At 35.9% G+C, this 23,481-nt stretch overlaps 1 protein-coding gene and 1 pseudogene across 6 annotated transcripts in view; both read left to right on the top strand.

The window, feature by feature from the left end:
• Positions 1-23,481, top strand: part of LOC140615799 (phospholipid-transporting ATPase IB-like) — a 178,673-nt gene that overhangs the window by 61,377 nt on the left and 93,815 nt on the right. For all 6 annotated transcript variants that reach the window (XM_072795717.1, XM_072795721.1, XM_072795718.1 and 3 more), the window contains 2 exons: positions 2,284-2,368; positions 4,090-4,229. In XM_072795717.1, the coding sequence (XP_072651818.1) occupies positions 2,284-2,368; positions 4,090-4,229 (225 nt within the window). The remainder of the gene's footprint in view (positions 1-2,283; positions 2,369-4,089; positions 4,230-23,481) is intronic.
• Positions 7,494-9,776, top strand: LOC140616425 (trifunctional enzyme subunit alpha, mitochondrial pseudogene; annotated as a pseudogene).

Below are 23,481 nucleotides of genomic sequence, written 5' to 3' on the forward strand. Positions count from 1 at the left end.
AACCGCTGAGCCACCCAGGCTGCCCTCCAGCACCATTTATTAAACTGTTTATTCTTTCTTCACTTCTAGCCCTGTAAAATTAATGGGGAGTACTCTTTCCATTTCAGTTTTCTGGAAAAGTGTGTGTGGAATTGATAATATTTGTTCTTAAAATCTTTGCTAAAATTTACCAGAAAGCCACCTGAACCTGAGGGCAGGCTAGCTAGACAGTTATTGGTTTTATTTATTCATTTTTTCAGTTATTTGGTTTAATTGATCTTCCTGAAGAAATTGCTTTCAGATTTGATTTTTCTGAATGTTTCCCTGTTTTCTGTTTCATCTGTTTCTACTCTCTATTATTTCCATTCTTTGCTTACTTGTGGTTTGATTTCCTCCTCTTTCTCTAGCTTCATAAGGCAAAACTTGATTTATTTTTTATTTTTATTTTTTTGATTTATTTTTAATACCAATGTTTAGTGCTATAAATATCCTCCAAATTATTGCTTTAGTAGCATGCCACAAATTTTGATTTGTGCTGCATTTTCATCTTCAGTCAGTTCAAAATATTCTAATATTCTAAGTTTTCTTTTGATTTCTTGACTCATGAGTTATTTTGAAGTGGGTCAGTTTTGAAATATTTAGGAATTTTCCAGAAATATTCCTTTAATTGACTTATGACATAATTCCATTTTATTACAGAACATACTTTATATGACTTGACTCCTTTTAATTTTGTTGGAACTTGTTTTATGGCTCAGACTGACCTATCTAATGGGAAATGTTTTGTATGCACTTAAAAAACCTGAGTATTCTGCTGTTTTGGGGTAAAGTAGTTTATTAACTATCAGTTAAGTCAAGTTTATTGATAGTGTTATTCAAATCTTCCATATCCTTAATGATTTTTTGTCTACTTGTTCTATCAATTATTGAAAGGGGGATATTGAAACCCCCAACTGTCATTGTTGATTTGTGTTTTTCATCTTGAAGTTCTGTTAGTTTTTACTTCATTGCATTTGCTTCTATTTTATCTTCACTTTAAAACGATGTTATTAGATGCATAAACATTCAGAATTGCTAATTCCTCTTGATAAATCAACCCTTTTGTCATTGCAAAATGATTTTCCTTATCCCTGGCAATTTTCTTTACTCTGAAATCTCTATTGTCATTATAATATAGCCATTCCACGCTTCTTTTGATTAGTGTTGGTAGGGAGTATCTTTTTCTTTCTTTTTAATCCATTTGTGTCTGTATATTTAAAGTGTGATTTCTAGAGGGCATGTAGTTGGTTCATGCACTTCATACTTATCCTGGAAATCTCTCCCTTTTAACTACATGTTTAGACCATTTACCTGTGTGCTTATGGATATAGCTAGTTTAAATACATCATCTTGCCATTTATTTTCTATGTGTCCCAGTTCTTTTTTTCTTTATTCCAATAATTACTTGAGTATTTTTAATTCCAATTTATTTCCTTTATAAAAAAAATTTAGTGGTTGTTTTAGGTCTTATAATAGACATTTTCAATTTATTACATTCTATTTTCAAGTGATAATATATTATTTCATGTGTAATATAAGAATTACAATTCTGAACTTCAATCTCTCTCTTCCCCATCTTTGCATTCTCGTCAGACATTTTAATTTTACAAATGTTATCAACTTCACACTGTTCAAGCAATTATATATATTTTAATATTTAATATTAAATTTATATTAAATAAAATATAAATATATATGTTTATATAAGTATATAAAATAAAAATAATTTATTTTAAATAAAATATATAAGAAAAATATTATATATATATATACACACATATAGAGAGAGCCACATTCATTCACACACTACACAGACTACTCATTATCATTTTTCAGGGCTCTTCAGACTCATATTTCCATTAACTATAATCTGTCTGATAGATTCCCTTTACCATATCGTATAGCATGGATCTGTTGGTGATATGTTCATGTCTGAAAAGATTTTTATTTCATCTTTATTTTCTCTCACCTTCATTTTGAAATAAATTTTTGCTCAATATAGGATGCTAGGTTGACAATTTTTTCTTTCAGTTCTCTAGAGATTGTGCTTTACTGGCTTATTTTGATTGTCTCAGTGAGAAATCTGTTATCTCTGTTGCTCTGTTATGTAATGTATCATTTTTGGAATTAAGCCTTCTGTGGGGCTGCTTGTGTTCCTTCACATGTATTAGATATAAATATAAAATTATAACACAGTATTTAGAAGTTAGATTTTCAGGCTTAGGTAAGATGTTGGTCATGATAATTTTTTTTTTTTTTTGATAGGATACAGTGATTTATGAGAGACTTTCAGAAGATTCTCTCTTTATGAAGGAGACATTAACCCATCTGGAACATTTTGCCAAAGGAGGTAAATGACAATAGTTCAGAATCTTGTTTCCTTTTGAAATGCTGTTCTTAAATATTGAAATTAAACCTGAACGCATGCCACTGATGCATGGCCCATATGTGGGAACCCATTTCTATATGTGACTTTGTAATGCCTTCTGTCTGCTTAAAAATAAATAGTTCGGGGATCCCTGGGTGGCGCAGTGGTTTGGCGCCTGCCTTTGGCCCAGGGCGCGATCCTGGAGACCCGGGATCGAATCCCACGTCGAGCTCCTGGTGCATGGAGCCTGCTTCTCCCTCTGCCTGTGTCTCTGCCTCTCTCTCTCTCTCTCTCTCTCTCTCTCTCTGTGACTATCATAAATAAATAAAAATTAAAAAAAATAGTTCTTCAAACAAACCCTGTTGAGATATTATTTTTCCTTTCTTCCTCTCTCCACCAGTGTTTTATGTTTATGAGCAAACACTGAAAAATACATTTTTACTGTGCAGTTCTTCCTTTACTCCAAAAGCAGTGTATTCAAAGACCTCTGCCATCTCTATTTGTTGTACTAGGAACTTGGCCCATAATGGAAATGACCTGTTATATATTTCGAAGTTAATTACTTTGTTTATATAACTCAGAAACCTGACAGTTGATGTTTTCCTGCCATTCTCTTATTATCCTCCTGATTTTGACTTGTCATCTATCTCTCAAGAAATAAAATTCCATGAGTGAGTTTTGAATAAGAACAATACTCACTAAAAGGTTTACAGAACTTTTGAAGAAGTGAGGTGTAATAGTAAAGTAAAAGTAAAAAAGCTAATGTAAAAGTAAAGCTAATAATACCTGGAAGCTGTATCTCACTTTGTCCTTCTATTTATAAACTACTGCTTCCTATAGTTATGTGTGTCTTGCCTGAAAGTGTCGATATTTTGCAAGGTTACACTTTGGGCCTTTTGCTGCCATCTTAAAATATGTGAGATATAGGCAGGTTAAAACAGGTAGAAGCATATAGGAACTGTATTATAATGGAGCTCAAAACAGGATAACAACTTCTATAGCTTATCTGTGGAGAGTTAATTTCTAGGGGATCCTCAACTATCTGAATGTTTTGTAGAAGTCAGCCTAAAATATTAAAGTACCATATGATTTCTAAAGTCTTTTCTTTGCAAAATGAGATCCAGATTAATTTTTTGTTATTTTAACAATTATTTGGCTTCCTTTGAAATTGGAAAACTAGAGCCACATTCATTCTTTCCTTCCTTCAACAAATAGTTACTGATTATTTATTGAATTCTGTGCACTGTTCTAAGCTTCCAGTACAGAAGTGAACAAAACATAGCTCATCCCCTGAAGGAATTAGCCAATAGATAATGTCAGGGGGTGGTAAGTGCTATGGAAAAAAATTACACAGGGTCCGTGGAACAGAGTGTGGGGTGCTATCTCTATAGGGTGAGTTAGGTAGAGACTGAAGGAAGGGAAAGAGAACCACATGGCTCTCTTGGGGAGGGTATTCCAGGTCAAGGGTGGAACAAGTTCAAGTGTCCAGAGTGAGAGGATCAGCAGGGATAGGACCATAGGCAATGAGGAGAGGAGGAAATAAGATCAGCAAGGTAGCCAGGGACAGATCAGGTAAGGCCATGTGAAGGAGTTCCCATGACCTCTAAAATACTTTTGGATTTTGTTTTCGATTTCTGTACTCCTCCCCGATCTCCCTGATTGTTGGTGGCTTGATCTGTTTATAATTTCATTCTCTCTTACAGGGCTGAGAACTCTCTGTGTTGCCTATACAGATTTAACTGAGGAAGAATATCAGCAGTGGTTGACAGAGTATAAAAAAGCTAGTTCAGTTATACAAGACAGGATGCAAAGTTTGGAAGAATGTTATGATAAAATTGAAAAGGTAACATACCTGATATGTACTCTACTTGCCCAGTGAAATATGTGAAAATATAGACTTACTAGTGTTTTCATATCCTGATGAAATTATAAAAGCTCAGTTAAATATTTTTTTCCTTCAGAAGTATAAATTTGGGGCATCTGAGTGGCTCATTGGTTAAGTGGCTGCCTATGGCTCAGGTCATGACCTGAGATCCAGCCCCACATTGAGCTCCTTGCTCAACGGGGAACCTGCTTCTCCCTCTCCCTCTGCTGCTCCCCCTGCCTGTGCTGCTCTCTCTGTAAAAGAAATAAATAATCTTGACAAAAGAAAATCTTTAAAAAAGAATAAATCTGTCTTATACTGAAAATTTATAAAATACATCTTTTAAAATATTCGAAGTATTTCTTTCATTTCTGAATTATATCCTAATCCCTTCAATTTTGTTACACCTTTTTATAATTTTTCCCATCTAAAAGAAATACATGTTTATCACAGAAAATTAAGCTAAATAGTATAATAATCATCTTTAATGTTGGACTAATGACTAAGTTCTGGTGTATAATCCTCCAATGTCTTTCTTCACATACGTAGTATTCCACTGTAGGTTTTTAATACACATACATGAATTTTTCCCATAGAAGTTAAATGTAAAGATCTCCCCCATCCAAAATCTCTGTCAAATTTTCCCCAAAAAATGTAGTTCAGGGATGCCTTGGTGGCTCAGTGGTTGTCTGCCTTTGGCTCAGGATGTGATCCTGAGGTCCTGGGATCAAGTCTCCTTCTGCCTATGTCTCTGCCTCTCTCTCTGTTTCTCTCATGAATAAATAAATAAAATCTTTTAAAAATATTGCTCAAATCATGAAATTTTTCACGTAATAAACTGGAAATATTTTTCCATAGCACTGATTATTCTTCTGTTATTTTCTTAGATTAATCCATGGTATTCTATTACATGGAAGAGTACACTTCTATTGTGCTATTCTTTGGTGGTTACTGTTCAGAGGGATCTCATGCACCTTGGACTCCTGAGCGTCACCAGAGGGTCATTGTGAATTTGCTTGTTGGGGCCTCAGGCTCTGTAGCTCCTGAACCAATTGCTATCTTAGTTTCTTGGCTTGAGTTCTTTTGTCATTGGGTTCCATGAACTCCGCATTTCGTTCCTGCAGGAGCCAGAACAGATTTAGACTGGAGGATTTTTTTTTTTTTTACATCATTGGGTCCATCTTCTTTTCAAAGTCATGTATTGAAAAATTAGGAACCTAACCTTGCTTCACACCAAGTGCATGAATGTGCTGCAGCAGCCCTCGTGGATAATTATTCAGCATCTGTTGACACAGCACATGAAGAGACTAACCGATTTATGTAACCCTCCTATTCCTTATGTTCCCACCAGGTTGTCTATTGCTCTCCCATACTAGGAAGAAATCTGGGCAATTGAAAATTGACCTCTAGGAGCGCCTGGGTGGCTCAGTGGGTTAAGATTCTGACTCTTGGTTTCAGCTCAGGTAATGATCTCAGGGTTCTGAGATCGAGCTCCACATAAGGCTCCATGCTCAGTGGCAAGCCTGATTGTACCCTTCCCCCTGGTCTCCCCTGCCCCCAACCCTATGCCACATGCACTCTGTCTCTCATAAATAAAATCTTTAAAAAAAAATGGAAAATTGGCTTCTTGAACTTGAAAGATTGTACAATTCTTTTTCAATTAAACTGATATATTTTATATTTTAATTTTAAGTTTTAACCTGGAAGTCATGGTAACAAAGTCAAAGAGTAAGGAAGTCAGAGGAAAAGAAAAAGAATAAGTAAGTTTGCCTTGGCCAGGTATGTGAGATGGGTGGTGAGTGTCATGGCCTTATATTGACTGGTTCATTCATCAGTTGAATGCTAGTCTCCAGTGTACACAGTGCACACTACACAGTGAATGGCACGTAGTCAGTATTCAACGAATATTAGTTGAATAAACGAATGAAATATTGGGAGTTGAATATTTTAAGTTTCTCTGCTTTCCCAGTAAGGTAGATAACTATGTATAATTGGTAGGGCTTGGTGTTAACTGCTTTTATTCTTTTCTTTAAACTTCAAAGGGCAGTAATAAATGGCCCAGTTTTTCCTTTCTGATCTTGGTGGTTTTTGACCTAGGTGAGTGTCATATTACATTTTAAAGATTGTCTGTATACTCAGAGCTAGCAATGAGTAGCATGCAGTGCTTGGAAGGTCTGAATGGAGATCTAATCAGTTTTAGAGACTTTAACAAAACAATGTCATACTCTTTAAGAAAACACTGAATTTTCTCTCCACGACTGAGGCTAAAAAGTACAAGAGTCAGAATACTCAATGTCTGTGTTTAGTATGACTGGGATATCTCTTTAGCCTGAGTCACTTATACAAATGACAGGCTCTGAGATGCTAAAATCACAGTGAAAATTGTCAAATGTATTCATTTGTGTTTTACTATCATCCCTTCCCTTTTGCACACAGGATGTTTTCCAGTTCACCCAGGAGCAATGAGCTCCTGGGGATTGAGTAACATGGACCAAACTTCTGGGGGACTGGGGACTAGACCTTGTTCTTCATTACATCTCTGTCCAGAGAGACCTGTCTTGGGAACTAGGTCGCCCACTGAAGGGTACTTCATGAAAAATGGACACATTAGGAGAGCAAATGACTCATGAGAGGATTGTCAAGTGTACATAGATTTTGATCAGAGAAAATTGGATTTTTTAAAAAAGATATATCTTTCAAGATGTAATGGCCTAAAAGAATTTTTATTCTTGATCTTTCTTTCTTTCTTTCTTTCTTTCTTTCTTTCTTTCTTTCTCTCTTTCTTTCTAATTTCTTTCGAAATCTATGTCATCAGTTCTAGTACTCTGGGCTTGCAACAACTGTATGCCATCTAGAAAAACTTGTCCTTCAATTGTCATTTTTCTTATTTTTTATTAGCCACCAGAGCATCTAATCTTCTGCCTTATGACTTGTGTTAATTTCCACAGTTCTGATCTTGCGTTAGTTACAGTTATATGGCTATTCTCTGCAGATTTTTAGGTAAGTGTTGGAATCTGGCACCAAAGACTTATCAGGGTGAAATTGATGAAAATTGATGAAATTGATTCTTATAGATAATTCCATGTACATTATTATGATCCTCATTGTTTTCAGTTATAGGGAGTTATTTTCTGATCTTCCTAGCTCTTGAGACTAGTTGCACTTCTTTGCCTCCTGAGTATTTTTCCTTTGGACACTTATAAGATTTAAATTTCTTGACGCTTTCGTCCTCTTCAGCTCAAGATGGTGCCCTCCTGAGCTATAGGCAGCCTCAGCTGCACCACTGCCTCCCGGATGTTCCGCTGCCCAGGTTATGTATGCTGCAACTTTACAGGGTCCTCTGCTCTGTGATCTAGAACCCATATTAACTATGGAGTCAATAACCCATATTAACTTTGTGGTGGTTGTTCGAATTAACTCGCCCAATTCAAAGGTAAATACACTGAATAAAGAACTAAACAGAATTTGTGGAAGTAATGAATGAAATCTGGGCTAGTGATAAAATCAGAAGTGCTGTCCTTATCTCTATGAAGCCAGGCTGCTTTATTGCAGGTGCTGACATCAACATGTTAGCTTCTTGTAAGACCCATGAAGAGATAACACAAATATCACAGGAAGGACAGAGAATGTTTGAGAAACCTGAGAAGTCCACAAAGCCTATTGTGGCTGCCATCAGTGGAGCCTGTTTAGGAGGAGGACTTGAGCTTGCCATTTCCTGCCAATATAGAATAGCAACCAAAGATAGAAAAACAGTATTAGGTGCCCCTGAAGTCTTGCTGGAGATCTTAGCAGGAGCATGAGGCACACAAAGGCTGCCCAAAATGGTGGGTCTGCCTTCTGCTTTTGACATGATGTTGACTGCAGACAGAGCAAAGAAAATGGATCTGGTTGACCAATTAGTGGAACTCCTGAGACCAGGATTAAAACCTCCAGAGGGATGGACAATTGAATACTCAGAAGAAGTTGCAGTTAATTTTGCCAAAGGACTATCTGATAAGAAAATCTCTATAAAAAGAAACAAGGGATTAGTAAAAAAAATTGACATCATATGCCCTGAGTATTCCATTTGTCAGACAATAGGTTTACAAAAAGGTGGAAGAAAAAGTATGAAAACAGACCAAAGGCCTTTATCCTGCACCTCTGAAAATAATCGATGTGGTGAAGATTGGAATTGAGCAAGGGAACGATGCTGGCTATCTCTCTGAATCTCAGAAATTTGGAGAGCTTGCAATGACCAAAGAATCAAAGGTGTTGATGGGACTATCACGGTCAGGTCCTGTGTAAGAAGAATAAATTTGGAGCTCTGCAGAAAGAAGTAAAGGACCTAGCCATTCTTGATGCAGGGCTGATGGGAGCTGGTGTTGCCCAGGTCTCCGTGGATAAGGGCCTGAAGACCATACTTAAAGATGCTATGCCAACTGGGCTGGGCTGAAGACAGCAGCAGGTGTTCAAAGGATTGAATGATACAGTGAAGAAGAAAGCTCTAACATCATTTGAAAGGGACTCCATTTTTAGCAACTTGACTAGGCAGCTTGATTACCAGGGTTTTGAAAAGGCTGACATGGTGATTGAAGCTGTTTTTGAGGACCTGAGTCTTAAGCATAGAGTGTTAAAAGAAGTAGAGGTGGTGATTCCAGATCACTGTCTTTGCCAGTAACACATCTACTCTCCCAATCAATGAAATTACTGCTGCCAGCAAAAGATCTGAGAAGGTGATTGGCATGCACTACTTCTCTCCTGTGGACAAGATGCTGCTGCTGGAGATTATTACAACAGATAAAACGTCTAAGAACACCACTGCTTCAGTGGTAGCTGTTGGGCTCAAGCAGGGGAAGGTCATCACTGTGGTGAAAGATGGACCTGGCTTTTACACCACCAGGTGCCTTGCACCCATGATGTCTGAAGTCCTCAGAATCCTCCAGGAAGGAGTTGAGCCTAAGAAGCTGGATTCCCTTACCACAAGCTTTGGCTTTCCTGTGGGTGCTGCCACACTGGTCAATGAAGTTGGTGTGGATGTAGCAAAATATGTATCAGAAGATCTGGGCAAAGCCTTTGGGGAACGGTTTGAAGGTGGAAACATAGAACTGCTGAAGGAGATGGTGTCCAGGGATTTCCTGCGTCACAAATCTGGGAAGGGCTTTTACATCTACCAGGAGGGTGTGAAGACTAAGAATGTGAATTCTGACATGGATGGTATTTTGGCAAGTCTGAAGGTGCGCCCTAAGTATGGCGTCTCCTTGGATGAAGACATCCAGTACCACCTGGTGACAAGATTTGTGAATGAGGCCATCATGTGCCTGTAGGAAGGGATCTTGGCCACACCCACAGAGGGAGACATCAGAGCAGTGTTTGGACTTGGCTTTCCCCCATGTCTTGGAGGGTGGGCCCTTCTGCTTTGTGGATCTGTATGGTGCTCAGAAGATAGTGGACCGGCTCAGGAAGTATAAGGCTGCCTATGGAAAACAGTTCACCCCATGCCAGCTGCTCATTGACCACGCGAACAGTGCTAACAAGAAGTTCTACTAGTGAGCAGGCCCTCACCTTGCTCACTAGACTAACACACTAACCCAGCTGCCTGTGGTGCTGGTTCTCCAGCAGAGTGGCATTTAGATTTGTCAGAGTAACCAGAAGGAAAACAAACTCTGGCATTGGGTGTGCACCCTGATTAAAGTGCCTTCAGCTATGACAGTTGCTCCCTTCTGCTGAAGTCTGGCTGTGAATTAGTTTGCACTTCAATAGAAGGAAGAACCACTGTGCTCATGAACCTGTAAGTCCTGACACCCAAATTGGCAGTATCTCCAGAACCATCTTGCTGCCTGCTCCTCTAGGGCCAGTGGTGACGAAGGCAGTTCCTTCACCCAGTCAAATACATAACAATAAAAACCAAATACTTTTCAGCCTCAAAAATAAATAAATAAATAAATAAATAAATAAATAAATTTCTTTCCTCTTGGGTAAGAGTAAGAAAGACAATGTCTATATTTGTATCAATAGACCATAACTGCTAAAGTAATTAATTTTAATGTTGCCAGTGACAACTTTAATGTTGTCACTCTGTTGGTAAAATATGATTTTGACATATTGGCTGATTGAATTAGACTTTGAAGCATTCCTTGTCTTTTTTTTTTTTTTTAAGTACAACAGTTTTACAGAGATATAATTCAGATACCATACAATTCCCCCCATTTAAAGTATATAATCTACAGTTTTTAGATTATTCACAGAATTGTGAGACCATTACCACAAGAACACAAATCTTCAACAACGCCCCCCCCCCTCCGCAAGTCCCATATCCATTAGAATTCACTCTTTGTTACCCTTCTTTACCCTTCTACTCTCTCCCCCAGCCCAATGCAGCCACTAATTTAATATTTACTTTTAGTGTCTATAGATTCACTCCCTCTGGATATTTCATGTAAACAAAAATCATAAAATATGTGGTCTTTAATGATTTGCTTCTTTTACTTAGCTTAACATTTTCAGGATTCAACTATATTATAGCATGTATCAGTATTTCATTCCTTTTCAATGCCAAATTGTTACAATTAATTGTTGTTACAATTAAGGAACCAATATCGATATATTATTATTAGCTAAACTATCTATGGTTTACATTAAAGTTCACTATTGTACAGTCCTATGGGCTTTGACAAATGCATGTCACTCTCCACTACTACAGTACCATATAGAATAGTTTCACTGCCCTCAAAATCTCCTGTGTTCACCTATTTATTCTCTCTTTCCTCCTGAACTGATCACTGGCAACCACTGATTTTTTTGCACTGTCTCTATAGTTTCGCCTTTTCCAGCATGTCATAGAGTTGTAATCTTAAGTATGTAGCCTTTTCAGATTGGCTACTTTTGCTTAGGAATATGCATTTAAATTCCTTCATGTCTTTTAATGACTTGGAGCTCATTTCTTTTTAAATATTTTTCAAATAATATTTTATTGTCTGTTTATTCATTCACCTATTGAAAGGCATCTTGGTTGCTTCCAAGTTCTGTTGATTCTGAAAAAAGCTGGTATAAATATTCAAGTCTATATTTATTTTGTGGACATAAGTCTTCAACTCATTAGGGTAAATATGAAGAAGCATAATTGCCTAAGCATGTGGTAAAACATGTTTAGCTTTATAAGAAACTGCTGGACTGTTTTCCAAAATGGGTGTGCATTCCCACAAGCCATGAGTAAGAGTGCTTGTTTCTCCACATCCCTTGCCAGCATTTGGTGCTATCAGTGTTTTGGATTTTGGACATCCTAATAGGCACATGTAGTATCTCACTGTTGTTTTAGTGTGCATTTCTCTGATGACATATGATCTTTTCATATGCTTGGTGACATGTGTACATCTTCTTTGGTGAGGTGTCTGCTTAGACCTTTTGCCCATTTTTAAAATCAGGTTGTTTTATTTTCTTACTGTTGAGTTTTAAGTGTTCCTTGTATATTTGGTTATAAGTCCTTTGCCAGATATGTGTTTTGAAACTATTTTCTCCTTGTTTGTAACTTGTCTTCTTATTAACTTCACAGTATTTTTCACAGAACATGTTTCTAATTTTAATGAAGTCTAAATATCAATTTTTTTCTTTCATGGTTCATGCTTTTGGTATCTAAGAAATAACCAACAAACCCAAAGTTACCTAGATTTTCTTATCTTCTCATAGTTTTATAGTTTTGCATTTTATATTCAGGTATCTGGATTCATTTTATTTTATTTTATTTTTAAATTTAAATTCAACTAATTAAAATAAATATTATTGGTTTCAGAGGTAGAGTTTAGTGACTCATCAGTCTTATATAATACCCAGTGCTCATTACATCACATGTCCTCTTTAATGTCCATCCCCAGTAACCCCATCCTTCCATCTCCCTCCCCTCCAGTGACCCTCAGCTTTTTTCCTATACTTAAGAGTCTCTCATGGTTTGTCTCCCTCTTTAATTTTGTCTTGTTTTATTTTTTCCTCTCTTCCCCTATGATCCTGCTTTGTTTCTTAAATTCCACATGAGAGATCATATGATAATTGCTTTTATCTGATTGACTTATTTTATTTAGCATAATATCCTTCAGTTCCATTCATATCATTGCAAATGGCAAGATTTCAGTTTTTGATGTCTGAGTAGTATTCCATTGTGTGTGTGTGTGTGTGTGTGTGTGTGTATATATATATATATATATATATATATATATACCATCTCTTCTTTATCCATTCATCTGTTAATAGACATCTAGGCTCTTTGCATAATTTGGCTCTTGTGGACATTATTGCTATAAACATTGGGGTGCAAGTGCCCCTTTGGATCACTACATTTGTAGCTTTGAGGTAAATACCCAGTAGTGCAATTACTAGGTCATAGGGTAGCTCTATTTTCAACTTTTTGAGGAAACTGTTTTCCAGAGTGGTTACGCCAGCTTGTATTCCCACCAGCAGTGTAGAGGGTTCCTCTTTCTCCAAATTCTCAACAACATCTATTGTTTCCTGTCTTGTTAGTTTTTGCCATTCTCGCTGGTGGAGGTAGTATCTCATTGTGGTTTTGGTTTGTATTTCCTGGATGCCGAGTGATGTGGAGCTTTATTTCACATGTCTGTTGGCCATTTGTATGGGTTCTTTGGAGAAATGTCTGTTCATATCTTTTGGGTGGTGAGTTTGATCAGTTCTTTATAGATTTTGGATACAGGCCCTTTTTCTGATATGTCATTTGTAAATGTTTTCTCCCATTCCATAAGTTGTCCTTTGGTTTTTTCAACTGTTCCTTTGCTGTGCAAAAGCTTTTTATCTTGATGAAGTCCCAATAGTTCATTTTTGCCTTTGAAGACATAACTAATAAGAAGCTGCTGTGGCTGAGGTCACAAAGGTTCCTGCCTAGGTTCACCTCCAGAATTTTGATGGATTTCTGTCTCACATAGGTCTTTCATCCATTTTGAGTCTATTTTTGTGTACAGGGTGAGGAAATGGTCCAGTTTCATTCTTCTGCATATGGCTGTCCAATTTTCACACCACCATTTGTTGAAGAGACTATCTTTTTTTTCATTAGATACTCCTTCCTACTTTGTCGAAGATTAGTTGACCATAAAGTTGAGCATCCATTTCTGGGTTCTCTGTTCTGTTCCATTGATCTATGTGTCTGTTTTTGTACCAGTACCGTACTGTCTTGATGATTATGGTTTGTAATAGAGCTTGAAGTCTGGAATTATGATGCCAACAGCATTGGTTTTCTTTTCCAACATTCCTTTGGCTACTTGGGATCTTTTCTGGTTCCACGCAAATTTTAAGATTATTTGTTCCAACTATGTGAAATAAGTTGATGGTATTTTGATAGGGATTGCATTGAATGTATAGATTACTTTAGGTAGCATAGACATTTTAACAATATTTGTTCTTCCAGTCTATGAGCATAGAACATTTTACCATTTCTTTGTGTCTTCCTTAATTTCTTTCATGAGTGTTCTATAGTTTTCTGAGTACAGATCCTTTACCTCTTTGGTTAGGTTTATTCCTAGGTATCTTACAGGTTTTGCTGTAAACAGGATTGACTCCTTAATTTCTCTTTCTTCTGTCTCATTCTTTGTGTATAGATATTCAACTGATTTCTTGCATTGATTTTTTATATCCTGCCACTTTGCTGAATTCCTGTATGAGTTCTAGCAATTTTGAGGTGGGGTCTTTTTGGGTTTTCCACATAGGGTATCAGTGTTCTCTGCAAAGAGTGAGAATTTGACTTCTTTTTTGCTGATTCAGATGCCTTTTATTTCTTTTTGTTGTCTGATTGCTGAGGCTAGGACTTCTAGTACTATGCTGAACAACAATGGTGGTAATGGACATCCCTGCCACGTTCCTAACCTTAGGGGAAAAACTCAGTTTTCCCCATTGAGAATGACATTTGCTGTAGGCTTTTTCTAGATGGCTTTTGTGATATTGAGATATGTTCCCTCTATTCCTGCATTGTGAAGTGTTTTAATCAAGAAAGGATGCTATACTTTGTCAAATGCTTTTCCTGCATCTATTGATTGAGAGGATCATACGGTTTTTGTCTTTTGTTTTATTAATGTAGTGTATCACATTGATTGATTTGTGAATGTTGAACAGCCTTTGCAGCCCAGGAATAAATCCCACTTGGTCATGGTGAATAACCCTTTTAATGTACTGTTGGATCCTATTAGCTAGTATTTTGGTGGGAATTTTTGCATCCATGTTCATCAGAGATATTGGTCTGTAATTCTTTTTTTGTGCTGGGGTCTTTGGTTTTGGGATCAAGGTAATACTGGCCTCATAAAAAGAGTTTGGAAGTTTTCCTTCCATTCGTATTTTTTGAAGCAGCTTCAGAAAAATAGATATTAATTCTTCTTTAAATATTTGGTAGACAACTCTGGGAAACAAACAAGGGGTGGTTGAAAGGGAGGTGGGCGGGGGGTTGGGGTGACTGGGTGATGGGTACTGAGGGGGGCACTTGATGGGATGAGCACTGGGTGTTATGCTATATTTTGGCAAATTGAACTCCAATTAAAAAAAATTTATATATATATATATATTTGGTAGAATTCCCCTGGGAAGCCATCTGGCCCTGGATTCTTGTTTTTTGGGTGATTTTTGATTATTGATTCACTTTCCTTGCTTGTTATAGGTCTGTTCAGATCTTCTATTTCTTCCCGTTTCCAGTTTGGTAGCTTATACATCTCTAGGAATGCATCCATTTCTTCCAGATCACCTAATTTGTTGGCATATAGTTGCTCATAATATGTTCTTATAATTGTTTATATTTCTTTGGTGTTGGTGGTAATCTCTACTATTTCATTCATGATTTTATTTATTTGGGTCCTTTCTCTTTTCTTTTTGATAAATCTGGCCAGGGATTTATCAACCTTATTAATTATCTTAGTTTCGTTGATCTGTTCTACTGTTCTTTTGGTTTCTATTTCATTGGTTTCTGCTCTAATCTCTATAATTTCTCTTTTCCTGCTGGGTTTAGGCTTTATTTGCTGTTCTTTCTCCAGCTTCTTTAGGTGTAAGGTTAGGTTTTGTATTTGAGACCTTTCTTATTTCTTGAGAAAGGCTTATATATTGCTATATACTTCCCTCTTAGGACTGCCTTTGCTGCATCCCAAAGATTTTGAACAGTTATGTTTTCATTTCCATTTGTTTCCATGAATTTTTTAAAATTTCTTTTTGATTTCCTTGTTGACCCATTCATTGTTTAGTAGGATGCACTTTAGCCTCCATGTATTTGGGTTCTTTCCAAATTTCCTCTTTTTACTGAGTTCAAGTTTCAAAGCATTGTGGTCTGAAAATATGCTGGGAATGATCTCCATCTTTCGGTACCAGTTGAGACCTGATGTATGTCCCAATGTGTGATCTATTCTGGAGAATGTTCCATGTGCACTTGAGAAGAATGTGTATTTTTTTTGCTTTAGGATAGAATATTCTGAATATATCTGTAAAGTCTATCTGGTCATTCAAAGCCCTTGTTTTCTCATTAATCTTCTACTTAGATGATCTGTCCATTGCTGTGACTGGGGGGTATTAAAGTCCCCTACTATTATTGCATTATTATCAAAGTTTCTTTAATTTTGTTATTAATTGGCTTATATAATTGGCTGCTCCCATGTTAGAGGCATAAATATTTACCATTGTTAGATCTTGTTGGATAGACCCTTTAATTATGATATAGTGTCTTTCCTCATTTCTTATTACAGTCTTTGGTTTAAAATCTAATTTGTCTGATATAAGGATTGCTACCCCAGATTTTTTTTGATGTCTATTAGCATGATAAATGGCTTTCCACCCCCTCACTTTAAATCTGGAAGTGTCTTTGGATATAAAATGAATCTCTTGCAGACAGCATATCAATAGTTCTTGCTTTTTTAAATCCAGGCTGATAATCTATGTCTTTTGATTGGGGCATTTAGCCCATTAATATTCAGAGTAACTATTGAAAGATACAAATTTTATGCCATTGTATTTTCTGTAAAATCACTGTTTCTATATATTGTCTTTGTTCATTTCTAGTCTATGTTACTTTTGGGCTCCCTCTTCACTTAAAGTGTCTCTTTTAATATTTCTTGCAGGGCTTGTTTAGTGATTAAGAATTCTTTTAGTTTCTGTTTGTTCTTGGATATTTTTATCTCTCCTTCTATTATGAGTGACATGCTAGTTGGAAAAGTATTCTTGGCTGCATATTTTTCTCATTTAGCACCCTGAATATATCATGCCAATTCTTTCTGCCCTGCCAGGTCTCTGTGGATACGTCTGCTGCCAGTCTAATGTTTCTACTCACTTGGGTTGTGGATCTCTGGTCCTGAGATGCTTTCAGGATTTTCTCTTTGTCTCTGAGATTTGCAAGTTTCACTATTATATATTGGGCTATTGATCCATTCTTAATTATTTTAAGGGGTGCTTCTCTGTGCCTCCTAGACTTGGATAACTGTTTCCTTCCCCAGATTAGGGAAGTTCTCTGCTATAATTTGCTCCAACATACCTTATGCCCCTCTCTTTCCTCTTTCTCTGGGATCCCAATTATTCTAATATTGTTTTGCTTAATGGTATCACTTATCTCTTGAATTCTCCCCTTTTGATCTAGTAGTTATCTCTCTTTTTCTCAGCTTCTTTATTCTCTATCATTTTGTCTTCTCTATCACTAACTCTCTCTTTTGCCTCATTTATCCATTTTTTGTTGCATCTTATTAATGGCCTTTTTGATTTCCATTTGATTAGATTTTAGTTCTTTTAATTCTCCAGAAAGGGATTCTCTAGTGTCTTCTATGCTTTTTTCAAGCCTAGCTAAAATCTTTATAGTCATTATTCTGAATTCTAGTTCTGATATCTTACTTATGTCCATACTGATTAGGTCCCTGGCAGTCAGTACCTCCTGTTCTCTTTTTGGAGGTGAATTTTTCCATCTTGTCTTTCTGTTCAGAGAAGAATATATGAATGAGACGATAAACTACTAAGATGGCAACAATGACCCCGGAGAAATATACACTAAACAAATTAGAAGAGACCTGAAACAAACAAACAAAAAAGAATATCAGACATGTGAACAGATTAGAGCAATACACTGGATCCTGGGTGTATTTTGGCCTGTTTGTTAGAAAACTAGATCCCAAAATTGTAACAAAAGAAAAACTTAGATATATATAAAAAATTAAATATAATGAAAGGATAGAATGTAACTGTAAAAATGAAAATTGAAAGACAATAAAAAAGAGAGAAGAAATGTAACTAGACAGGTGGACAGAACAGAGCAATACCATATTCTGAGTGTAATTTGGTCAGTTTGTTAGAAGAAACTACATCTCAGAATTATAAAGAAAGAAAAAAAATATAATATACAAAAATAAAATTAAATACATTGAAAGGCTAGAATGTAATAAGATGAAAATTTAAAAAGATTTTAACAAAATAGAAAAAAAACAAAAAAAAGGGGGGTTGAAGAAGAAAAGAAAGTGAATATGATCAGACAGGTGAAGAGAACAGAGCCATACACTATATTCTGGGTATATTTGGTCTGTTAGAAGAAACGACATCCCAAAATTGTAAAGAAAGAAGAGCTTATATATATACAAAAGTAAAACTAAATACAATGAATGGGTAGAATGTAACTTGCAGAAAGTGGTTGCTTTTCTATTTGTAGTGTTGTAGCTATTCTTTTCTCAGATCTTTGGTTGAGTTCACAAGCGTTCAGAATGATTTAATAGCTGTCTAGCTGAATTCCTGGGACCAGGTGAAACTAAGGTTTCCTACTCCTCCACCATCTTGGACTCTCCTGGATTAATTTTATATTTTAAATGTGCATGCCCAGCTGTTTTTTCCATGCTCAGCTATTTTTTCCATTGACTTGCCTTTGCTCCTTTGTCAAAGATTGGTTATATTTGTAGAGGTCTATTTCTGTCTGGATTTTCTATTTTAGGTTCTAATGACCTATTTGTCTATACTTTCACCAATACTACAGTATTTTGATTACTATTATTTTATAGTAACTCTTGAAGTTGGGTAATATCAGTTGCCTGATTTTGTTCTTTTCTTCAGTATTGTCTTGGCTAAACTGAGTCTTTTAACTTTCAATAAAAACTTTAGAATCAGTTTGTTGATATCCACAAAATAACTTTCTGTGATTGTTAAGACTGATATGGACTGACATCGTAATAATACTAAGTCTTCTTATCTATGAACATGATGTATCTTCCCATTCATTTAGGTCCTCTTGATTTTTTTCATCAGAGTTTTGTAGTTGTCTTCATATATAACTTGTAAATATTTTGTTAGATTTATACTTATAAACCCCCTTTGGATGCTAAAGTAAATTGTATTGTTTTTAATTTCAAATTCCAATTGTTCATTGATGTTTGTATATTAACCACATATCCTATAACATTGCTATAATCACTTGTTACATTTTATTCTTTAGAATTTTCTACATAAACAATCATGTCATCTGCAAACAAAGTCATTTTTCTTCCTTCCCAATCCTTTTACCTTTTATTTCCTTATTTTATCATACTAGCTAGAACTTCCAGTGTGATGTTGAATTGGAGTGTTAAGAAGGACATCATTTCCTTGTTCCCTGTCTTAAGGAGGAAAAGCCTCTAGTTTCTCACCATTAAGTATATTAGGTATAGGTTTTTTAGTAAGTGTTATTTATCAAGTTGAGGAAGTCTCCCCCTGTTCTAGGTTTCCTGAGGGTTTTTTTTTTTTTTTTTTTTAGGAACTTTAAAACTTAATGAGTGTTAGGTTCCCACAAATTTTGATAAATTGCATTCTAATTTTATTTTAGTTCATATTTTTAAATTTCTTTGGAGACTTCATCTTTGACTCATGTGTTATTTAGAAATAGTTTTGCTTAATCTCCAGATATTTTGGGACTCTTTCAGCTATCTTTCTATTATTGATTTCTAGTTTAATTCCATTGTGACCTGATAGCATACTTTGATCAATTCTATTTTTCAAAAAACTTGCTAATGTGTGCTTTATGGCCTAGAACGTGGTCTATCTTGGTGTCTCATGTGAGCTTGAGTTAAAAGTGTATTCTGCTGTTGAACAAACATTCTCTTAATGTCAATTACATGTAATGAATTGATGGCTCTGATCTGTTCAATTATATCCTTACAGATTATGTCTGTTGGATCTGTTGATTATTGACAGAGAGGTATTGGAGTCTTCACCTATAAGAGTACATTCATCTCTTTGCTGTTCCATGAGTTCTTGTCTAATATACTTTGAAGCTCTGTTGTTAGGTGCACTGAGGATTACTATGTCTTCTTAGAGAACTGACTCCTTTATTATTAGGCCGTGCCTCTTTTTATTCCTGACAATTTTCCTATTCTGAAGTCAGCTTTGTCTGAAATTAATATAGCTCCTTCAGCTTCTTTTATTAGTGTTAGTATAGTGTATCTTTCTCCATCCCTTTATTATTAATCTATTTGTCTCTTCATGTTTAATGTGCGTTTCTTACAGAGAACAGTCTTTTTTTTTTTTTTAATTTTTATTTATTTATGATAGTCAGAGAGAGAGAGAGAGGCAGAGGGAGAAGCAGGCTCCATGCACCAGGAGCCCGACGTGGGATTCGATTCTAGGTCTCCAGGATCGCGCCCTGGGCCAAAGGCAGGCGCCAAACCGCTGCGCCACCCAGGGATCCCGAGAACAGTCTTTTTTTAAATCCACTCACACAGTTCTGTCTTTTAATTAGTGTATTTAGGCCATACATTTTTACAGTGATTACTAGTTAATATATTTCATATTCATAACTATTTTCTATTTATAACACTTTCTTACTCTTTCTTTGTCTTCACTTTTTTTTTTTTTTTTTGCCTTCTCTGGTTTTAATGATCTACTTTCTCCCCTTTCTTAGCATTTCAATTATATATTTTTTAAATGTTTTTAATGGTTGGCTTAGAGTTCACAATTTACTTTTACAACTAAATTGTCCACTTTTACATAATACTATACCATGTCATGGGAAGGGCAGGTACCTTATGATAGTTTTTCCAATTCCTCCCTCCTATCTCTTTAAAAATTTTTTTTAACTTTTATTTATTTATGATAGTCACAGAGAGAGAGAGAGAGAGAGGCAGAGACACAGGCAGAGGGAGAAGCAGGCTCCATGCACTGGGAGCCCGACGTGGGATTTGATCCCGGGTCTCCAGGATCGTGCCCCGGGCCAAAGGCAGGCGCCAAACCGCTGCGCCACCCAGGGATCCCCTCCCTCCTATCTCTTATATTGCTTTCATACATTGCATTTGTTCATAACCCTAATCACCTAATACATTGTTACATTATATTTTAAACCATATATGTTAAGCCAATAAGAAAAAAAGGATATTACTTAATCTTTACCAATTCCCTCTTTGATGTTATGGCTTTCTTTATGAATATCTGAATTTTTGACCTACATTATTTTACTTCTCCCTGGAGAGTTTTTTTTTAAAATTTTTATTTATTTATGATAGTCACAGAGAGAGAGAGAGGAGAGAGAGAGAGGCAGAGACATAGGTAGAGGGAGAAGCAGGCTCCATGCACCGGGAGCCCGACGTAGGATTCAATCCCGGGTCTCCAGGATCGTGCCCTGGGCCAAAGGCAGGCGCTAAACCGCTGCGCCATCCAGGGATCCCTCCCTGGAGAGTTTTTTAACATTTCTTGCAAGGCAGGTGTGTGAGCAACAAATTTCTTCAATTTTTGTTTGTCTGAGAAAGTATATATTTCTCTTTTACACTTGAATAATTTCACTGGACACAAGTTCTAGCTTGGTGTATTTTTCCTTTTAACACTTTAAGTATTTTACTCCACTCTGTCCTTGCTTTCATAGTTTTGAAAGAGAAGTCCAATGTAGTCACTATTCTTGTTCCTGTATAGGTAAGGCTTGTTTTTTCCCCCCTTCTCTGGCTTCTTTCAAGATTTTCTTTGGAAAACAGTTTGCACATGAAATATGTAGATGCCAATTTTTAGTATTTACCATAATTGGTGTTCTCTGAGGTCTGGGTCTAAGGATTTATAAATGTCATTAATTTTGGAAAATTCTCACCAATAATTATTTCAAGGATTTTCTGTTCCTTTCTCTCTTTCTTCTACTTCTGGTATTCCTGTTACATATATGTTATACCTCTTATAATTGCCCCACAGTTCTTTTTTTTTAAGATTTTGTTTTTATTATTTATTTATTTGTGAGACACACACACACACACACAGAGAGAGAGAGAGAGAAGCAGGCAGAGGCATAGGCAGAGGGAGAAGCAGGCTCCATGCAGGAAGCCTGACGTGGTACTTGATCCCGGGTCTCGGGATCCCTTGATCCCGGTCTTGATCCCGGGCTGAAGGTGGTTCTAAACCATTGAGCCACCAGGGCTGCTCTGCCCCACAGTTCTTGGCATTTTATTTTATTTTTTCATTCTTTTATCTATTTGTTTTTCAGTTTGGGAAGTTTTTATTGACAAATATTCATGTCTACTATTTCCTTACAGTTGTTCAGGCAACTGATGAGCCCATCAGAGGCATTCCTTATTTATGATACAGTGTTTTTTTTATTGCTAACATTTCCTTTAGATTTTTTTATTAGCATTTTTATCTTTCTGCTTATATTATCCATCTGTTCTTGCATGTTGTTCACTTTTACCATTAGAGTCCTTAGTATATTAATCATAGTTATTTCAAATTTCTAGTCTGGTAATTTCCAAATATCTGTCCTATCTAAGTCTGGTTCTGACACTTGCTCTGTCTGTTCAGACTGTGATTTTTGTCTTGAGCTGCCCTGTTATTTTTTTGTTGAAAGCCACACATGATGTATTGGGTAAAAGGAATGAGGCAAATAGGGCTTTTGGGTGAAGTTTCATGTTTCTCTGACTAGAAATAGTCTGTTTACTGTTTGTTGGAGCTGTGGTAGTAGAGGTTAAATTTGTATCTAGTGTCCTTGTTTTCATCTTCCTGCTGTCTTTAGGTTTCCCTAGAGACTCCTTCTTAAATAGAGTCTGAGTCTTACACTTCTTTCATTGGCAGTCCCACATATTCATGAAAGAGACAGTGATGTGGTAAGGTGAAGGAGAGGAGAATTATTTTGTAGTATTAAGATTAGATCTCAGACTTCTGTGAACCTGAGTTATGTTATTTCTCTTCCCCCACATCAAAAACTAGAAGGTGCTAGAGATGAGTATTTCCCCTACATTAGCTTGGAAGGCTCTGGTAAGCCCAAGGTGATAAGCCTCTGATAAGATAGTTTCCTTTGAGTAAAGGCCTTTGTGAAGAGAGCAGAATAATCTGGGAGTATCTCAAAATGTTTGCTTCCCCCTCCAACATAATCAGGAAGGGGATCCCTTTTATTCCTAATTAGCCATGTATTTTTATCATGAAAATGTTTAAAGCATTCTTTTAAAAATCCATATTTCATACATGGAAACATAAATCATTACTAAAAATACTTTTTTGCTAGCTATGGAAAATTTTACATTAAAATCTAAAGTTTTAATACAGAAATAACTTGGAAGTGTTATAGTAGAAATGGCCCCAAATAGAATAATAAAATTAAAAAATATCTAATAGGATTGGTATACTTGGATATTTATCACTTAAAAATTCAGTTGGTCATTGGGAAGACTAAAAATTTTATAGTTATTTTAAAATTTAATTTATAGTTTATATATGATAGTATCTCAAATTATTTCAATTCTAATTATCAGCACAGAATCAGCTTGTTTTATTTCTTAATTTCATTTTTAAGGACAAATAGCAATGTAAAAAACCCTTGAACCTTTAGTTTGTGTTGGCTTCTGGGAAACAAATTATGCTTTATATACACTTCTTTATCTACCATAGAGCTTCTGCTGGAATATCTATAGTGATAGGGAAATAATTTAAAATAGGAACAAAAACTATAAACTTTCTGGTGCTAAGAAGCTTATGGAGAGAATATGAATTTTTTTGTAAGGACTTATATAAATGCATAGGTTTATACAATATAAATATATAGAAAACCCCAGTATAATAAATGTGGCAATTCTCCCCAAAGTCATTTTTAAATTCAATGTAATACAGGAAATAATTTGGAGATACATATAATTCCCAACAGGATTTTTATAGAACTTGAGCAGTTTGTTTCAAAATTCATACAGAAGTAGAAGGAGGCAGAGAATTATGATACTTTTTGAAGACTAATAAAGGAAAGAGGCTTACCTCTCTAGACCTAATTGTCTAATTATAATCTGTTAGACATTATTCTTTTTCTTTTTAAGGTTTTATTTATTTGAGAGAGAGAGAG

The sequence above is a fragment of the Canis lupus genome, chromosome 24 (assembly GCF_048164855.1).
Source record: "Canis lupus baileyi chromosome 24, mCanLup2.hap1, whole genome shotgun sequence".
NCBI classification, from domain to species: domain Eukaryota; kingdom Metazoa; phylum Chordata; class Mammalia; order Carnivora; family Canidae; genus Canis; species Canis lupus.